The sequence below is a fragment of the Toxotes jaculatrix genome, chromosome 23 (genome assembly GCF_017976425.1).
Source record: "Toxotes jaculatrix isolate fToxJac2 chromosome 23, fToxJac2.pri, whole genome shotgun sequence".
In the NCBI taxonomy this organism is placed as follows: Eukaryota; Metazoa; Chordata; class Actinopteri; family Toxotidae; genus Toxotes; species Toxotes jaculatrix.
This window is the reverse complement of record NC_054416.1, coordinates 6,565,747-6,585,719: the sequence shown is the minus strand read 5'-3', so window position 1 is coordinate 6,585,719 and position 19,973 is coordinate 6,565,747. Positions and strand designations below refer to the sequence as shown.

The following is a 19,973-nucleotide window of genomic DNA, read 5'->3' as shown; positions in this document are numbered from 1 at the left end:
CTCAGCCTTCAAAATAACCAGGACGTTGAATCAGCACTTCTACAAACCAGATTCAGCAAAGACTATATGGTATCGCTTTCTGATAAGACAACATCCATAAAGGGTTTAAAAGCTGTCCCGTGGGTCAGTTATAAGCTACTGATAAGGACAACGTCTGGGTTGCCAGGTTGTGGAAAATCCTCCTCGAGCATTATCATGATACTTTGCTTTAGAATCCAGTTATTATTACAGCATCTAAACTCTTTGTTATAATTAAGAAATGTACACCAAACTAAAACAGTTTTTTTTGTTAAAACAGTAAAATACATATGTACATACATACATACAAACATGCATACATACATACATACATACATACATACATACATATATATATATATGTGTTTAACTTCAGTTCACCCAGTCAGATCACATAGTCATATGGTTGTAGCTAATTGGGAACCAACATTACTGTCCTGAGTTGACGATTTATGGCATGAGGTCATGTTATTACCTGTGCAGGTAATTTCATTTTGTCTGGAGGTTTGTGCTGTGTTGAAAGCTCAGGTGTGCAGCGTCAGGAAGAGGTGTGGTCAGTTCAGAATCTGGGAAGAGGCGGAGAAAGGAGACGAAAACACGCAGGTAGATCACAAATGCACTTGTTGTGTCTTAATATTAAAATATATACCTCCGTCTTTACCGAAAAAACAGCCTGGATCTGTCAGAGGGTGATTTATTATTGATGAGAAGTTCAGGATTCAGAGGAGAGGAGTGATTCGTTTGGAAATCCTCCGTCGGCGACTCTGGAGGTTTCAGAGCCAACATGGATCACTTGTTTCGGAGCGTACGTGGTTAACAAATAGCTGTCAGCCACCGGAGGACTGAGTTATTTTGGTGAACGGTAAGCATCAGAGCCTGTATCGGGCAGGACCCGGGTCTATGGTGGAGGCTGAGGTCTGGGAGAATAAGTAATGACGGTTTAATAAAATAACCAAGTTTCAAATAGTTCTTAATGAGAAAATTAGTAAATGTAAACTTGAAAAATATTTAACACAGTGGTCACTGAAAGGATTTTTGACTCTGTTACTAATGTGATGTAGTGCCCTTTAAAGAATAACTGAGAATAAACTGTAATAGCAAACATCACAAACTACCCATCAGTTTTTTTTTATAGCAGTTTCTAGCAGCTTCACCTCCACCAGCTACAACAGGAAAATACTGCAGTACAATACACAATGATCCATCAGTGATAGTAAGGGCCAATGTGCTGCATGAGTGCTTAGAGATTTAATACTTTAAGTTTTTGTTTTTTAAACTTAAATGATTTCACTTAAGTAAGAGTTTCAATGCAAGCAGCATTTTTACATTACAGTGCTTCTACTTCAGTACAAGATCTGAATACTTCTTTTATTACTGCAGTAAATGAAACTGTCACGTGTGTCACTGGGGATTTATCTTGATTCCTTCTTGGGCTCAGCCGAAGGAGAGACAGGCATCACCAGTGTAAACAAATGCTCTCCAACAGAAGTGGGTAAACAACGCTGCTGGCCAGTTTGAAGTCACAGATAATGGCTCGTGTGATAAAAGTCAGGCGAGTTTAACCAGCGACTGTTCAGCCACATTAGGCTGTTGACTAAATAGTTGGACACTTGGTCACACATGCCATTACTCTGAGAGGATTTTGCAGTAGCTGAGCAGGTTAAAGATTCATCAGTCTGTACACAGAGAGAACGAGCACAGAGCGCTCTTTGTTTACTAATGCACATCTTTTATGTGTCAGTTTTTCCTCTGAAATTCGGTGCACCCTGCAGAGAGTTGTGCCTCCTACTCACTCAAGTTACGTGCAGATTAACTGGGAGTTGTCCCTGGAAATTAATGCAAGCCCTGGCTGGTATGGAGCAGGTTGATCGCTGAAAATAATGTAGTTGCTAGTTGTTTATTGTGGATGTTAATTTTTCCCAGGCACCATGACACGGGAATGTTGAAGGCCTCCCCTGACTCATACCTGCTGGGCTTGGTGTGCTGATAAGCAGGTGATTTATGGCTGTACAACCCTCCTGTAACATTAGAAGCAGAAGCCAGTGATTATATCCAACAAAAGAAGAATTTGTTGAGTTTTAACTTTTCATTTTGTGGCTATAAGGAAGTTATGCACACTTACTCATCCTCAGTGTTGGGCCATTGTTAAGTCGTCAGCATTAAAGAAATGCTAACTGATAAGCAGGAACCAGCCTCATCAGAGTTTATTCAAAGTCACGCTGCTTTCAAGGCACTCTACGACTTCAGTAGTTACATAAATACTGTGTGAGCAGGATCCGGTCCGACTGGTGCCCCTTAACCACAGACAAGCTAATGTTTCCACCTCTCAGTTTTTTCATTGTGCTGAAAGATTCACTGCAGGATTGTCTCCTCTGAGTCACAGCCCTTTCCACCGTATTCGTACTGAGCCTACGTGTTTGTGCTTTTGAGGGAATGAAAATCTTTTAATCTCTCCTTTTGTTTCCTGTATCACCGTGATGCCTCTTTCACCTGTTCCTCCGCCTGTGCGTTCACTTCTCTGCTTCCTTTATTACCTTTCTTCCAGGTTAGAAATAGATACACTGATTCCTACTTTTCCCCATAAAGGTAGGTCAGCCAGGTCATGCTGATGGACCAGGAGACTCAGTGGCTGTACCAACTCCTGGTCGAGGTCCAGTTGGAGAAGTTCTATGTCCGCGTCAGAGATGGCCTCAACATCACCCGCATCGAGCACTTTGCTTACGTCAAGGAGGCCGACCTTGAGCAGATTGGCATCAGCAAACCCGGTGAGCCAGATCGTCCCTCTTTGATCATCTATGCTGGGTGGAAATCAATACATACAGACATACAGTACCTGTCAAACAGAGAAGGGTTTAAATTGGTTTTGGTACAAAAGCATTGTCCTCTGTTTGAACACAGTAGTGTGCTCGTCTTTTAAAGGCCCCTTATCAGCCTTTAGATTGATTTCATGGTCCATTTGTGTTGCCTAAAGTTTGATCATCACATTTTTCTTCCAGCACAAAGAAGATTATGGGATGCTCTGAAACGCCACAAGGCAACTTCACGATCACGACCATGGATGACCAAGGTCTGCAACATCCAGCATCGACGTCAACCTTGTTGTAGATTTCATGTGCATTCTGTGTGAACTACATGTAATCAGGCAAGTTTTTTATTAATTTACCGATGCACACAGGTGCTTGGCGGACGAGGTCCGGACGGAGGAGAGCAGTGGAGCAGCCAGGAGGGGGCCAGCCGGGCTCTTCCTTGTCTGATACAAGACAACGAGCTGAATCTGTGTGAGAGGCTGGGCTCCGGGTCCTTTGGGGTGGTGAAGAGGGGAGAGTGGCACACACCCACAGGGAGAGTGGTAAGAAACAGTTTTGTTATTGGTACTTATTTTCTGGAGTGAGTGCCTGATTGAGACTGAGCCTCTACTTAACTACGACTTAACTCTTCTCAGCTGCCTGTAGCAGTAAAATCACTGAGGAGCAGTATGTCGAGGCAGACAGACACGCTGACGGACTTCCTCCAAGAAGTAACCATCATGCAGTCGTTGGATCACCCCAACATCATACGGCTCTATGGTGTGGTGCTCACGCAGCCCCTCAAGATGGTAAAATGTGTTGTTGTTTTTTTTGAGGTTTGAACATGGTGTTCAGGGACTAATTAGGGATAATGAATGTGTCTATTAAAACTAAGCTGTGTTTAGGAGCTAGAATAAACACTGACCTATGTCCCCTTCTCTAGGTAACAGAGCTAGCCCCCCTGGGCTCACTATATGACACCCTGCGCTCACGTCAGTATGATTACCCTCTGGTCCGCCTCTGGCTCTTTGCCACCCAGATCGCGGCGGGTATGGAGTACCTGGAGACCAGGAGATTCATCCATAGGGACCTGGCTGCGAGAAATGTGCTGCTGGCTTCCAGGGAGATGGTGAAGATTGGGGACTTTGGCCTGATGAGAGGCCTGAGCCAAGAGACAGATCACTACGTCATGTCGGCGCACAGACGCATCCCGTTCGCGTGGTGAGGAGTCTTGGAAAAAAAAAAATGGCATGTTCAAATTTGGAGGAGGAAATAATACTTAAAATTCTCACCCATTATACTTTCCTCCTGGACTGTCAACATGCTTCTTTTCCAGGTGCGCTCCAGAGAGTCTTCGTGTTGGCTCCTTCTCCCATGCCTCAGACGTGTGGATGTTCGGTGTCACCCTGTGGGAGATGTTTACTTACTGTGAGGAGCCCTGGTTCGGTCTGTCAGGCCGACAGGTACACGCTTGTCAGCAACACCTGAACATTCACGCTCTGCTTTTGGTGTTTGTATCCATGCCAGTCAGTGTGTTTGTCTTCATGTTTGGAATGTGTGTCCCCACCCTAACTCCTGTTTGTGTTTTTTACACGCTTCGTGATTCAGTGCTGTAGCGTTCCTGACATTTACTCCTTCCAAAATTACTACTTACTTACTTTCACTATTATTGAAATTACTCCTAGATCTTGTGGCGTGTGGAGCGGGAGGGCGAGCGTCTGTTGAAACCGCCAGATTGTCCTCAAGAGCTGTACATTGTCATGAGGAAGTGCTGGGCCTGCAATGCTGCTGACAGACCCAGCTTCGCCCAGCTCACTACAATGGTGACAGAGGTCTGAAGATATTCAGTGTTTTTATTGTCTAATAATGAAATAAGAGGAAGAACTATTGGTTAAACCTCCCCAGCAGACAGAATGTGTTACTTGAAATGCTTCCGATCTGTGGTTTTTCATGTCTCTGTGTTATTTTTTCCTCACTTCTCCTTTTTTTTTTCCTCCACAGGCTAAACCAATGGAGGTGCAAGCAACAAGGGACTTTTCTGAACCCAGAAAACTCACACTGGTGGCCAATGACCTTGTGACGGTCATAGACCATGGGTGGGTGAAGGGGAGGAGGGTGAGGAGGGTGAGGAGGGTGAGGAGGGTGAGGAGGGTGGGAGTAAAGGAAAATCTTTGACCGACACAATGGGCTTTTGTTAAGATGAAACAGGGGTTTAAATCAACCGGCTCACAAAAGTGCATTCCAATGGTGGAATCTCATCTTAGGGAGTCCTTGAACACATTTTGCTTTGTTTTTCTGAACAAGTCTAACAGTTATGAAACTCACCTTTTTTTTTTACCATAAAATTTGATATTTATTTTCTATTTAACTTTACATATTTACATTTTAGAGACAGTAAGAGTGTAAAGATTCTAACCACACGTCCTGCGTCTCTGTCTGCAGTCTGGAGCTGAGTGAGTGGAAAGGCCAGAATCAGAGGACGCTCGCAGTCGGCTGTTTTCCCCCAAGCCTCACTGCACCGTCGGTCCTTCCTGGTACTGCTGCTCCCTCCACTTCCAACAACCCCGGGCCCAACGCTGCCTCCAATTCTGTTTATATCTCAACTCCCCTGAAGGGCACCCTGCATCACACCGGGCATGGAGACATCAACCCCGAACGCTGCTGGGGATCACCGGAGAACCTGGAAGAGTCAGTGATAGCCCTCATCCTCCTGTTTGTTTTACTTAGAGGAGGCATAGAAGAAGCAAAAATTACATGATGGCTGCAGCTACAGATAAACCATGACACAAGCAGGCCCAGAGATATAATGCTGACCTCTAGTAGCTGTTTATTAACAGCACTTTGCTGCTTTTCTCCTAATTTGTTGTCCCTACAGGATACTACAAAACAAACAAAAAACAGTTGTTAGTTGTGATTTTTCAACTGACAAATGTCCCTTTTATAAAACTCTGCCTATATCATGTTGAAAATCATATAAACTCCCATCTCAGGCCTCTGGGTCATTGAGTTTTATTGCAGAATGCTAACCAGAGTGCAGCGCTGAACTTTAACCTGCTGTGAGTCACTGCATCTTTTCAGTCAAGGCTTTCAAACTAATGTGTTTACTTTTCTGACCTGTGCAGCAGCAGCAGCCGGAAGCCGAGCCCTGTCAGAGAGAGGGAGAGGTCCAATCTGCAGAAAATGGCAGGTAGGAACTAAAAATACAGCCAGGGTAGAGCCAAAAAAAAAACGCATATCAGTATAACTTCATGATGAAACCAGATATGATCTGGGTTTTGAATGTTATAACATTGTTATGGAGTCTCATTCATACATTAAACTCTTTGCATTAAAAAGACTCCACCTGTGTCTTCAGGTATGTCTCGGAGCCTGGAGTCTGTCATAAGTGGACACCGTCCTCGAGCTCACACAGTGGGAATGGTCAAGGTGGATCAGCAGGGCAGACTCATAGCCCCAGTGATGGCAGCTCGTAGCGTGGTGATGCAGCAGGACCCCCGTCGGTTCAGCGAAGCCAGTATCGCTCCTCCTCCTCGACCGCCACTCCCCAACCTGAAACGCTTGAACATAAAGTCTCAGAGGAGGCCCGCAATCAATCCAGCTCCAGTAACCTCCTGGCCCACACAGGTGGTCCCAGCCCTTCCCGCTCAGCCTCAACCTCAACCCCAGCACCAGCCTCAGCAGGGTGTCGGAGTCTCCAACCTGGCTAAGATGTCCCACATGGCACGCTCGACCCCGCAGCTGGACGACTATGCAGACAGCAGAGAGAGAGATCGAGAGAGGGAGCGAATCAGAGATCGAGAGAAATCGCCTCATGTGCAGAACACGAAAGACAGTCTCATCACACAGGCAAGAGACGAGTTTTCTTACTGTATCAGATGCATTTTCTTTCTGCGTGACACTGCTCTCAGAGGATTGAAATGCAAGTGTTGTTGCTCTGCCCTGGTCAGGTTATGGAGGCAGTACATGGAGTGACCACTGAAGAGGTTCACGCTGCTCTTCAGCGTAATGACTGGAATCCAGTGCGAGCTGAGCAACAACTCAAGGTCAGACCATGAAATGAGTGTCAGCACAAATAGGAAGAATCATCATATCTACCTGTATCTGCAACTGATGCGGTTCAAATGGGATTTACATTAATAAAACTTAGGATAAAATATAAATAAAAATGGAAGTAAACAATAAAAAAATTTCAGCTCAGTGTGAACTTAATAAAATGCAGAGGCAAAAAGAGAAGTTTTAAGCCTCGTTTTAAAAGTATTCATAAATAGTTATTATACCCAAAATATCTAAAATAGTGCAATACAAAAGATAGAAATACAGCTTTACGGCAAGTCTGAGGTACCAACTTTGTACAGGCCTATTAATTAATCTGACAGGTATAGTCTGCTGTGTGCACTGTGCGTATTCCAAACATGGAATCTGTGCCCTGAGGTGAACTAACAGGTTAATCTGGTTTTGATTTAAAGGCATTTTTTTCTTCAGGTGTGAAAGGTGTACTAATACCACACTGTGAAAATGCTCCACCAGTTTGGTGATACATGGTTTTCACTTGGCAAGAAGGGCATGGAAAGTAACCAGTCACTAAAGCTGTCGGACATCACATTGGTAATGTCACAGCAGGTGTTCTGCATCAGAATGCAAATGCAGAACACCTGCTTTGAGGTGTGTCCAGAGCTGCAACATGCCTGAAGGTTTCAACACTCAGAAAGCAAATAAGGAGCAGTTTTCTGACCTCAAGTTTTGTTTGTCTCATTTGTTCCTCCATTTTGTTTCCAACAGGTAAAAAGCTAAATATATACACACATTATTTTGATGGCTGCTTTTGATCATTGTTCTCTTGTTCCTTTCCCCTCAGCTGGAGCAGCTGTACTCGCTGAGCCTCTGCTCCAGAGAGGACTGTGTGAAGATCCTCTCCAGATACCAGTGGAATCTGCAGCTGGCCAGCCGCTACCTGATCCGATCGTCTCGAGACGACAGGCCTGGCCCAGGCGAGAGGGAGCGACCTCAAGTTAGCGCAGAGAGACGAGTCTGAAGGGATTTTTTTTTCCTGGCTGATTTTACATGGACGGTCGACTTTTTCATTCTGCTTTGCAGTGACAAACTCTGACCCTTGGAACTTACCAGTACAACAACAGGACGGCACCCCAATATGGAACCAGGTGTGGGAGGTCACTCCTGTGGAGGTTAAAGAAGGAAAATGAAGGTGGATGAATTTAAAAAGATGAATGCACAAGGACATATGTTTATGGCAATGAGATGTTATCCTGCACATTGTGTTATTTGCAAATAGATTTTTTTTATCTTTTGTACATTTTAGAATTTGAACGTTTGTACGTTTGTGAAATAACTGTTTTGTTGAATAAAAGTTATGATCTGGTCTGATCAGATTTTACACATCAAAGTCCATCTGCAGGTGTTGGAGAGCACTTATGCATATGAGGAAAAAAAAACTGCCTTAAATCGTTGTTGGCTCTGGACTTAGAAAGAAGTGAGCTTGTCAGACCTCTGCAGCCCACTGCAGTGATGGACATGTGCAGACATGATCCTAAATACTATGGTTGTATTTCACACTTGCTTCCATGAGGTGGAGCAGTGAGACATTTAGTATCTGAGCAGAAAAGGGAGGTCTTGCCTACTTATGTTGCATCTTAAGTAGGGCATGAATATAATCTTTCTGTTAATATAAATGCAAGAAGATAAGACTGAAAGGAAGCTGATACTGAAGCCAATAAAGCGCATATTGTGTTAAGAAAGTAACTCAGTAACTGAAGTGGAGCAAAGTTTTAGTGGCACTGGCCACTGGTGTTAACTGGATCTCTCTCTGAAGCAACAATCATTTTTTCCAAGTAAAACCAGATGTGGGGCTTCCCCAGAATTTCCTGGACGATCAGCTGGAGCAGAGTAACACAACTTTAACAACGACGAGGCATTTTTATTTCTGAACTACTGGGTATTTTATGTTTCTGTACAAAAAAAGAAAGTATTAAACTGTGACAAGATACTACTGTTACAGGAAAATGGTACACAGTAGTTTTGACAGAGACACAGGAAACAGAAAACGCTCCTGCCAACCACAGATACAACTGACTCAAAGAATTACCATGACCCAGTGAACAAATAATTGCATTAAATGCACTGTGCATGCCATGCAATGACACACATGTAGTTACTGGCAGGGTACTAGAGAGTCTGGATTAGAGAGCACTTGTGGCAAGCAAATATCACAAGAGAAGCACCTGTGTTATTTGTGATTTTAAAATTCAGAACAAGAGTCCCATTAAACAGCAATAAGCAACTTTTGCAAACATTGAAATTTTCAAATCAGTCTAAAGCAGAGCACATGAGCTGAAAACAGGCCAAAAGTCACGAGTTCACATTCGGGTTGCTTTCTGTGTTTCCTCACACACCTAAGTGGTTTGGAGTTCCCCAGTTAAGATTTACATTCACTAACCTCAACTTCTGTTTTTCATTTGCTTTCTATTTCATTTCTCTTTTGCTCAAAAATTTACCCCCCATATAACCATAACCCACATTGCCTCTCTCCTATGTCATTACTAGTTCAATGCGGCGGTATCTGGAGAAATTGGAGGGCGAGGTCTGACTGTGGCATCAGTCTCCACAGCAACAACTAAAACACAGAGGAGGCACGAGGGCATCTACACTGCAGCCTGTGCTACAGTTCTGTTAGATTATGTAAACTAGGCTTGAAGACACAGAGGGCTTCGAGGAAGAGAAAGGCAACTGAGAGGTAGAGAAAGAAAACTTTGGTAAATACGTGTCAACTTCAGAGTTCACAATTTTGACCGCGAGATATTAAACATCCTCCCAATCCTCACACCATCACAACCAACACTTCCCTATATATATGAGAAAAACAACAACAGCCTATTTACTGTGTTCAGTGCTTAGAGCTTATATATATATAGTTAATATATAACAAGAGTACAGCCATGCAAGCGGCACTATGAGGCTGCACTTAGGCACAACAGTTATTTGAGCTAAGCACTAACGTTATCACACTAAAATGCTAACAATGACAATGCTAACATGCTGGTGCAATATTTACAATGTTAATGATCCATCCTATATCAGCTTTTTTTGCATGCTAACATTTACTAATTGTCACTTAAAGTACAACTGAGGATGATGGGAATGTCACTAACCTTGGTTTAGGGACTGGCCAAATTAAACCTCTGACCTGAAGACAGTGCTAGATGAAAAGTGAAGGGACCACCAAAGTCATTAAGATTCACCCTCTAGTGACCATGAATGTCTGTACAAAATGTCACGATAATCCATCTGATAGTTGTTGAAATATTTCAGTCTAGACCAACGTGGTGGATCGACAATACCATCAGCTGGCTGCCAGCATGGCTAAAGAGCAAGCCAATGAATACAGCTTCTACATCCACAACAGTATTGCACTTATACTCCATCTATTTATATAGTTTCTTCAATAAGCATGACTACAAGTATAATAATAATTGATAAACATACAGCAAACATATAAAATGTCAACGCCAGTGTAGCATAAGGCAAGTTCAGATACAGTCCGAGTGTCGATATCCACTTATTTCTGTCTGTAGGCACTGAAAAGATATTGAGGATTAGGTTGATTTTCTTTGACAAGGATTATACCTCAGCTTATAGAACTCAATTAAAAATAGACAAACATGTCTATAGACTGTATGGAGTGTAAAAAAATAGCAACATGCCAACCAGTGTTAGTCACTGAGTTTGGATGGATTTTTTTATCCTGAATCAGGAGTTCATTGGCTCAAACAGGTCTGTGTCTGTGTGTGAAAGGATCCTGGGGTTGGCACCATATTGGCTGGAATCTGGTGAAGGAAGGATTAACAAAAAAAAAAAAAAGAAAAACAAAATAAATGAACAGAGTATGCATAACTGGTGAAAGTCCTTGCTCCCATGCTTTTGGTTTCCCCTCCTTTTCTTCCTCTGTTATGAAAACACGGTGCTGCGCTGGTTGGCCTCCCCCACCTTCTCGAAGAACATGAAATCCTGTGAAGTGAGGACAAACAAGGAAATGATCATCATTCAGCAAGATCCCACAAATTAAAATCAGTGTTATTCAATAAAACTGCAGGCTTACAATGAGGAAGCAGGCTCCCATGAGCACAGCTTTCATCTTCACGTCCATGTCCAGCGGGAACTGGATGCCAAAGTTGTCCGTGTCGGTGAAGACTTCCTTCAGAAGACCGCTCCACTGCTTGCTGATGCGGCCGATGGGTTTATCACCATCTAACCCCTTCAGCTGCAGAGCAAAAAGTGTGACAGTGTCAAGTGTAAAGATCTAAAGCTCTGTCCAAAGGTTACAAAATCCACTTGCCAGAACCCTCACTATATAACAGGTTATATCTTATTTATTTAAGTGGGTGCAGTGAGTCCAGGGAATTGTGTCAGTTTTATATTTCTACAGACTGAACAGGCAAAAACGTGACATGTTAATTATTAAACTTTAGTGGTGCTGGTAGGTGGATTTTTAATGGACAGATGTGACTGGCATCGACCTTCTCATCTGCAACAAAGCAAATAATGTGTTTTCCCAAAATGATTCCCTTAAGCCAATTAAAGCGTTTAATCCCACTGACATGTTAGTAATTGCTGCCATTAATGGCAAAAAGTTGCTGAGTTTCACCCACAAACAGCAACTTCTCTCACCGTACCTCAAAGTTGACGTCCCCACAGCAGTTGCAGGCAAAGCAGGGCCCTTCCAGTTTCAGCACGGTCTCCTTGTTTGCTCCCTGGATAGAAAACCGTGGCAGGAAAGGGTGCCAGTCCTGTTTGACGTAGCCTATGGTGGTGCCGGGTGGTGCCTGGACCTCCATCTGCGGGTCACATACATAGTGAGACACAAAATTGTGAAAGTGACTCCATAGAGCTTTAAAACCTGCCCTCATCTCTTGACGCTGACAGATAAAAAAAGACAGAAATAAACCGGGGGCTACCCAGCAGATCACACGGGACAGCAGGAATGATAAGTGAGACTCTGAGCGCTCCATTGTGGCACCACATAACAAAGGTAATACATCTCACATGGCTCCTGTCTGGTCAGTAAACAGACCACCACAGTATGTGAGTGCAGGAGCTTGGATTCGTGCCCAGTAGGAACGTACTGTAGCCGGTCGATGCCAACCATGTGATTAAATGGAGACAGAAAGAGAAGGGTCTCAGAGGTAGAGGGAGGGCAGAGGATTGGGGAAGTCTGGGAGATAGTTTCGACAAAGGGCCATTCATAGTCTTAACAAACCCCTGCCTGAGCACACCGGTGTACAAAGACACTGAAACGCCACTCAGCAACTCAGTAGTAACACAAGGCAAAGGCAGTGAAGACAGAGGCCTCCAAATATGAGCCACCGAGAGCTCAGAGGCTGAGGGGGTTTTTACCTGATGGGATCTTAAAGGTTTTTCGTCTGTAAATGAAAGTGAAATTAGCTGCTTTCAAGTTCCCCTTGTGTTAAAGGGTGTTTTTAAAAATCCTGTTTACAGCTGGGCACTGTAATTTTAAGTGAGACTCAAACAGTAAACAGTACAATCACTGGGGAACTATTTTTAGCTGCGGATTAAAACATATGGAGTGTTTACAGCAGCAGGACAATGTGTGTGGACTGAACCAAAATAAACTACAGTGTCCATGTGCGTGGTAATAATGTGCAATGGTGCGGCTCATCACAGAGGAGTGAGATATGTCAGGCTTAGTTATGGTATTTACCTGACAATAAGAAAAATGCAGAATATCGCAAAACTTGCTCTTTAACTTTTTTTCAGTTTTTGACATTTAGCACCTCCATTTTCTCTTTGGTTGCTTTCACTGTGGTGATCTCTGTGGTGTCTTTACTCAGAAAGCTAAATTGTGAATCAACTGCTTTATCAAAAGAAAGGTTAAATGTCTGGAATCACAAACTCCTCAGACAATCAATATGGTTAAATATTAACCGTATTAATAATAGTACACATTATCTTGACACACACAGGACAAATATTATAACAGATTATCAGAGTGTTTATCCATACCTGTGGTGAGTACTCAGGATGATTTGGTGCTGAACAAGCTATTGAATTGCTAAAACATTGATCTTGCTGTGGTAAATCAATATAAAATAAGGCTTTTAACAGCGACTTTTGACACTTTCTGAGTCATTTACAACCACCCACCCACACACACCAAGACACAAACACACCTCTTGCAGGCAGCAAGGGCACCAGCAGGAGACGCAGCGGAAAGGGCGTATGAGGCGGATGACCTCTCTGTCCATGTTGTCCTTGATCTTCATGTCGAAGCTGCGCAGCGAGCCACAGCAGTTCCTGGTGCAGCAGTCGTTCTTCTCTTTGGCCTTGTAGATCTTTTGGCCCAGGCTGTTCTTTATCTCATACTGGTTATTGGTCTCAAACCCGATGAAAGCTGCCCAGGGTTGGAAGGTGGGGGAGAGTGGAAATGGTGAACAACAAAGTTTTGGGACAGACGTCATTTTATTATTATGATTTCTACTGAGAGGTTTAAAGCTTGTGGGTGTATCGAACACTGACAAATCGCTTCTGTTTATGTCCTGTTTACAAACTGGAGTAAATATGACTGGATTAACATGTAACATGCCTTACCTTCCAGGAGTTCCACCTTTTGGTGAATCAGGATTTGGTCAATCTAAATCCACACAACAGAAAATAATGTGAGGAAGACTAAATGAAAAATGACAAGAAAATGGAAACTGTTTATCACCACAAAAATAAATCCATCCTCAAGTCTGAAAGTTTTATTCCTCTTAAAATAAGAGAAAAGCTGCAAACACAAAGCGACAGCTTCTCTTGCCTGCAATGCAAAGTTACTTACCTCAGGAATTTTCATAAAGTTATAGACTAACCCAACTCTAGCTGCTGTGGAAAGAGTCTTTTCCAAATGGGTCGGCGTCTTACTACCAGCAGACTCTTCTGTATTTACAAATGGTTTCCCTTTTTTTTGTCTCTACATGAAGGATTATTTGCAAGAGAACGCTGAGAGCAAGTTAAAAGTCTTTGTTTAACCTCTATTTGTTGTAAGCTGATCCTCTAATGGTTGTCCAAAGAAAAAGTAGTCCCTGTTTTTAAAAAGAACAATGTTGGACATGATCTTTACAAGTTCAAAAGGCTGAGAGAGGACTGAGGTCACACTACATTGTTTTATTAGGGAAAAAAAAACAGAATTAAAAGGTGGGCACACTAAAGTCACCTCAGTTCTCTTTTCTTCATTGTATAACAGTTTATTACAGCATAACTGGGTCCAGCTCCTGATGCAAAGCAGACAGTTTTACTTTGTAATTAATTTGATTTTATCTGTACCGAGGTGCAATAAACCAGACAGATAAAAGGTAAATCAGTTACCGCAGCAAAAGTAAATGTAGTGACTTGAATCTTAGCGATTACTTGAAAGTACCCTACAGTAGCTCAACACAGTACACCCTCAGTGAGAGCTGAATGGTCAGAAAAGGAATACATTTCTGAAATCATGACTTTGTTCAGAAGAAAAAAATCTTAGAACAGGTGGAACAGCATCCGAAATCACCTGACTTCTCATTTATCTTAAGAACTTAAGAACTCATGACTCATGTTAAGAAATTTCAAAACCCAAAGCTATGTTCTCAGATCTCTATCTCTTCTTTTTAGACATAAAAAATGTGCACTATTTTTTTATATTTTTATCTGGCCTACCTGTGTGAGGTATTCAAGCCCTGGCGGGACCCCAACAGCAACAACAGCTGGAGCCCCGACCGGAGCCGGGGAGATTGCTCCCGGGGGGCCGCCATACTCCGGCCCTGGAACTGGGCCTACTGGTCCTGGCTGATACATGACTGGAGGCTGGCCTGGATTGTATCCCATGTTGAAGCCTGGTGGAGGGGCTTGACTCTGGTCTCCATACCCCCCCGGAGAAACTGGGTAAGGGGATACAGAGTGGCCACCAGGCTGAGGCATGGGGTAGGGAGCCTGGTTGTGAGAGCCTGGGTATCCTGGAAAAAAAAAACAGACAGTGATATTAGTACAAACACCACCCTCAACAGGTAAATTCAGCCAAATTTCATAAGTCACGATTCGAATAATTTGATAAAAGTTTTCATATAGATTCATTATACAAGCTACAGATCTGAAAACAACACAGAGAGGTATTTTTCCACAGGACAACACCTGATGACATTCAAACTGGAAAAACGTGTTACACTGAAACATAATATTCATTTAGAAAAGGAAAAACATAAAAAAAAAACCACTTCCTGGCTTCAAAATCTTATCTCAAGAATCATGATCAGATTTCTCGCCCAAATGTGTGTTTCAAATTCTTACCTTCCAACAAGATAAAAATCTAATAACGCAGAACACACTCAGGTCATTGCTGCTGCACGGTCAGTGTGTCTGACTGATAGCAGCTGCTCTGTGCTGTGTGTGTGTTTACTGCGGATCATCCTGCTTTTCCAGGATGGCACAGCAAAGCCAATTAGCAGAGGCACAGTGCAGACTGAAAGCACTTACAGAAGTGGTTTTTACATGTCACATTTTCATGCTAAATATTCTCTCAGGGACTATTTATTTATTTATTTATTTATTCTAAAAAGAGCTTGATAAACCAAGCATGAATTCAAGAGCTGCAGACTTTTTTTCCTGACTGGAACAAACTACACCAATCATGAATGATTTCAAAAGGCAGTTTATAATGGTGACACCATAACAGAAGCTTCCTCTAAACTTAAAAAAAAAAAAATGACACAACTTTTAGATTCTGCAGATTCCAGTAATGAGATTGACTGACTGACTCACACCCTCACTCACTCAATACACAATTGTTCAAAATTAGTTTAAAAGAGCCACAAACAATGTTAAGTAGATCATGGGGAACAGAGCTTAAATGGCTAAAAGAAGAGTCTGTGACAGAGACTTGCATGAGGATGTCTGTATTTAATTAGGTGGAATGCTGACGACTGTCATGTGTTCAGGCGTCTGCAGAGTAAAGTCACTGCAGAGCTTTCTTAAAGAGGATGGTTTGATTGCTGTTTGTTTCGAGTGAAGTTTGCAAAGACACAATCTTATGCATCATGTTGTCAGTTGGTCATTTAAACCATTAACCAAGCAAAAAGGCAAACTGCTTTTCTGGTTTAAATTACTGTAAATATTGTTAATATTGAAATGGGTTGAACAAGCACTATCAGATATCAGATTCATCAAACAAATGAGTGTGGTTTGCACCTGCACCGCACTCATTTGTTGGTTTTTCTATCTGGAATAAGATCCAGGTCTGCTGAGAGTGTTTTTTGTTACTTGGTCCTTGTCTGATATCTCTTACAATGCTCTCAGGCATCTAATGACTAATTTCTGAATCTGCATGTCTTGTGGTTTCTGCCTGTGGGGTGGCTGTGGCCAGTTTTCTGTGCAAAGTGGTTTATTTGTAACATCCCTTGTTGTAGTCTGTATTTTAATGTAAAGCTCACTGAGTTTTCTTGCAATGAAATGTACCATAGAAATTATTTATGATAAATATACTACAATAATAAACTTCCTCACCTTATGTGTGTAACAGAAACATAGTGTCATCAATCGCCATGTCACCCGTGTAGAGATAAGATGGATTTGTGTGTTATGTATGTACTGGTGTCAAATTTGACTCATAGCTGACAAAACTGGTTTCTGTTAGCTTGGCAGGACAGTCCAACAATAGCCTTAAGCACGTCAGCACACATAAGAGGTCGCTGGACTATTTCATAGTGAGACTGTTTTTCAGTTAAGATTGTGAGTCGACGTACGGTTTCGAGGCTGCATTCGTGTAATGAAGCGTCATGGATGACAGTTAGAAGGCAACAAACCCACACACCACTTCTGCCTTTTGAACAAGAGCCTGAAGTCAAAGAGGACATGACTAATGTAATGCCTAAACTTTTGAGGCTTGTAGGTGCTCCACCTCTTTCCACATTCCTTCCTCTAACTTGCAAGGAAACAAAACAAAAAAAAACTTAAGCCAGCGTGTTTGCAGAACGTCCACCCTCATGTGCAAAGACTGACAAGCCCACACATTGAGGCCTTTCACCTCCTAAAGCTGCTCTTTTTCGTACAGAAGAAAAAGTACGCGAGATCAAAATCTGAAAAGTTTTCAAGCATTCAAGGAATTTCTCTCAAATTTCACCACCCTGAGTAGGATAAAATTTATGTAGGCCGTTGGAGGAGTCTGGGAGCAGGACAAGGCATTCGTTGATTAGGCGGTGACGTTCACTGGTCTCTTTTTTTTTTCTCTCCCAGAATCTTAGCTGATGCTGTGCTGAGGCACTTACCAGGAGCAGACATGGCCGAGGAGCTGGCTGAAATTTTTTTTCTGGGCACAGAGAGAAACGAGGTCACACTTCCCGTTCTCCTCCCTGGATCTCTGTGGGAAACAGCAGGAATGAAAGGGAAAGGCAGGGGGGGGGGCTGAGATAAAACCCAAAATGGAAGGGGTGTTGCACTGGAACAGAAAGTGACAATAACAAGAGTCCAAGACCAACAGCACTTAACCTCATTCGACTGAGTGCCCTTTATTCTCCTATAATCGTGTGATGTTGATGTCGAAACACTACAACGGTTTAATAAGTAAGTGTTTACCACAAAGTTCCCTGGTCCATTTTTTTTACTTTACCAATAAGTATCATGTGATACAGTGGAAACTAAAGGGCAGAACAGGATCTTGGAGCTGTATTATGACCAGAGAGCTCAGATGCATGGAAATAAAAGTGGGTGCGCCGTGTCTTAGAGGAGGCTGGCGTGGGGAGGGGATGGCGGTGAGGGGGGTAATTTCTTTTTCCACTGGATCCCACTCAAGTCAAACCCTATGCTGCTCTACAGGTTATCATATTGGTTTTATTAACATTAGAAATTTGCAGCTGGCGCTGAATTTCCCTTTTTAAGATAATTAGATAAAGATAAATATATTCAGACCCCTCATCAGGTTAGTTCTTTAGTAAAGTTGCCACACTGCCTTCCTGTCCAGCTGTATCTCTCTGCCTCACTGAGTCTGGTGAAAGCCTGATAAAAACCCTAAACACTCTAATCCTGGCTTCATGAAATTATTATTTTTTTTTAAAAAGGCACAAACGGACACAGAAGCCTCACCTCTCCGGCAGCTGATGTCCTCTCTGTACCAAGCGGAAAACTGTCAGTCAAATAAAAGCAACGAAGGGAAACTGAGAGAAATCAAAGAGGACAAAACCGATCGTAACCCCAGCGACTCGCTTTCTCACGTCTTTTTTTCTAACCTGTTTCTCGCTGTTGCTGTCTCTCCTCCCATCACTTTTTTTTTTTTAAATTCTCCTCCCCCTTTTTCTAACGCTCATGCGACCTTCATTAAAGCTTCCGTGTAGGGACGCAAGAGCATGATCCGAATCAATATCTGTGTTTTCATCCAGCTAAAGAAAGCAGGGAATAGTCTTATCTGTTTGTCATAAAGGTCCACTGTTTGTGCTTGATCCAGCTCAATCACAGTTGTACATAGAAGGGCTTAAACCATGCAAATTTAATTATCGGTCCGTGCAGCAGCGGGCGGGAGGAGGGGATTTGTCTGCTCAACGTGTTGTTAACGACAACCACCAGAGGGCGCCAATACCTCAGCAACCATCCAAAACAACGACATCACATGTGGAAAACATCTGCAGTCAAAAGCTTAAAAGACTGTTATCAACCAAATGTACAAAAGCATCAGCAGCACATTGTATGATATATACTGCTGGACAGTTTTTAATATTTTAGGAGCTGGTCAAATGAACATGGCTAAATGTTCTGTATATGAAATCTTAATATGCTAATAATGAGTAAATATAAATGTCAGATAAATGTTTTTTTTTTAAATCAAAGAAAAAAAGGCAGAAAGAAAAGATAAGAACAAGAAAAGTTTAGGCTTTACCAGAAAGCTGTGCTAAATACATAGATAGATGATTCAAGTTATGTCTTTTTGTTGTGTTCCTGTTTTATTTTGTAGCTCTAACCCTCTGTCTCTTTTTAGCTTTACTTCCTGCCCTCCTGTGTTTCCCACCTGTTTGATTACCTGGCTCCACCCTAATGTGTTGCACCTGTTTCCTATTGTCTCTCCACCCCCTCATGTATTTAAGTAGTCTTCCCCTTTGTTCTCTGCCAGTTTGTCTTTGTCCTTTGAGTGAAGTGTTTCAGTTTTCCTGGTGTGTTTTGCCTGTGATTATTGACCTAGCTTTTCCCTTGTGTTTTCTTGGGTTTGCCTATCGATATGAATACTTTTGCCTGATTCTACCGACTACCGTGTACCGACCCTTGCCTGTTAAGTAGCATATCATTAAAATACTTAAGTTTAGTTCATGAAACTCGTGGTTAGAAGAATGTGAATCTGCTGAACATGGAGCAGGAAGCTGTGTCTCTAACAGTTTCACAGGATCTTCAGGATGAAAATTGGAACGTGCATGTGGAACATTAAATATCTGAATTAGTTACCAAATGGAGTTTAAAAGTGAATGAGTGACTGGTGTCCGATTAACTGCCTGGTTGGATGTTATGGTTGTAGTAAAAGGAGATCTCTAAACTTCTTGTTCCTCGATAATACAGAACAGAGTCACTGTTAATGTCATCAGTTACAGCTGTGCTGTTCCTGCTATGACAAGTCAAAATGTCCACCGCCTCTGTTTTACTGACAATGGCCCCTTTTGTTCAGCTCATGTGTTGGGTCTGTCGGTGAAACACAAATGGTTGAACAGACATGAAATTTCTGGTCCAGTTAAAACCTGACAAATGTCTCGTTTGTCTATCGCTCATATATTTTTTCCCGTCAATCTTCTCTGAGGTTGCTCACGTTTGTGGAGGGAACAGTCTCTGCTGAGTCTATATTTGGCACCTGCTGCAGTGCCTGATACTTATAGGGCACTGGACCGGGGCGGGGAATGGGGGAAGTCATTTAATGTGCCCACACGCATTCAACACACACAAACACACTGGACACATTAAGTTTACCCTAAACAAACTTTCACCTTCATCATAAAGCAAAGAACATTAAAAAGTTACACTCAAAATAATGCATATGTTATCCCTTTTTGTACTTTTCTAATCAAAAACTTTCATGCTCACTCATGCTTAATGTAATAGATGTCCAGCGCTAGGCATGCTAATATTGTAATTAATTCATTAACAATATATACATGTGCCAACACA

The 19,973-nt window shown here is 42.4% G+C and overlaps 2 protein-coding genes across 2 annotated transcripts; one reads left to right on the top strand and one right to left on the bottom strand.

Annotated features, from left to right (window-relative positions):
- The first annotated feature begins 575 nt into the window (after window positions 1-575).
- tnk1 (tyrosine kinase, non-receptor, 1) lies at window positions 576-8,772 on the top strand. Its single transcript, XM_041030912.1, has 14 exons — window positions 576-880; window positions 2,605-2,783; window positions 3,015-3,085; window positions 3,194-3,367; window positions 3,461-3,613; window positions 3,748-4,025; window positions 4,141-4,267; window positions 4,490-4,636; window positions 4,806-4,900; window positions 5,247-5,492; window positions 5,924-5,991; window positions 6,160-6,650; window positions 6,752-6,847; window positions 7,660-8,772. Exons 2-14 carry the CDS (start codon window positions 2,621-2,623, stop codon window positions 7,834-7,836), a joined length of 2,286 nt encoding a protein of 761 aa, XP_040886846.1. The 5' UTR covers window positions 576-880; window positions 2,605-2,620; the 3' UTR covers window positions 7,837-8,772.
- Window positions 8,721-18,074, bottom strand: plscr3b (phospholipid scramblase 3b). The gene is made up of 8 exons (XM_041030913.1): window positions 17,919-18,074; window positions 17,105-17,196; window positions 14,505-14,800; window positions 13,422-13,464; window positions 13,004-13,224; window positions 11,489-11,650; window positions 10,915-11,076; window positions 8,721-10,823 (listed from the first exon to the last, which is right to left on the bottom strand). Exons 2-8 carry the CDS (start codon window positions 17,115-17,117, stop codon window positions 10,764-10,766), a joined length of 957 nt encoding a protein of 318 aa, XP_040886847.1. The 5' UTR covers window positions 17,118-17,196; window positions 17,919-18,074; the 3' UTR covers window positions 8,721-10,763.
- Window positions 18,075-19,973: the final 1,899 nt, after the last annotated feature.

What these genes read in the sequence shown, in the direction of transcription:
- tnk1 (XM_041030912.1), top strand. Translation starts at nt 2,621, where the DNA reads ATGCTGATGGACCAGGAGACTCAGTGGCTGTACCAACTCCTGGTCGAG. An exon ending in TCGGTCTGTCAGGCCGACAG is followed by an intron (nt 4,268 to 4,489) that starts GTACACGCTTGT and finishes AATTACTCCTAG; the next exon opens with ATCTTGTGGCGTGTGGAGCG. An exon ending in AAGACAGTCTCATCACACAG is followed by an intron (nt 6,651 to 6,751) that starts GCAAGAGACGAG and finishes TGCCCTGGTCAG; the next exon opens with GTTATGGAGGCAGTACATGG.
- plscr3b (XM_041030913.1), bottom strand. An exon ending in GGCTTGAATACCTCACACAG is followed by an intron (nt 13,465 to 14,504) that starts GTAGGCCAGATA and finishes GTGTGGATTTAG; the next exon opens with ATTGACCAAATCCTGATTCA. An exon ending in TGGGAGCCTGCTTCCTCATT is followed by an intron (nt 10,824 to 10,914) that starts GTAAGCCTGCAG and finishes CTCACTTCACAG; the next exon opens with GATTTCATGTTCTTCGAGAA.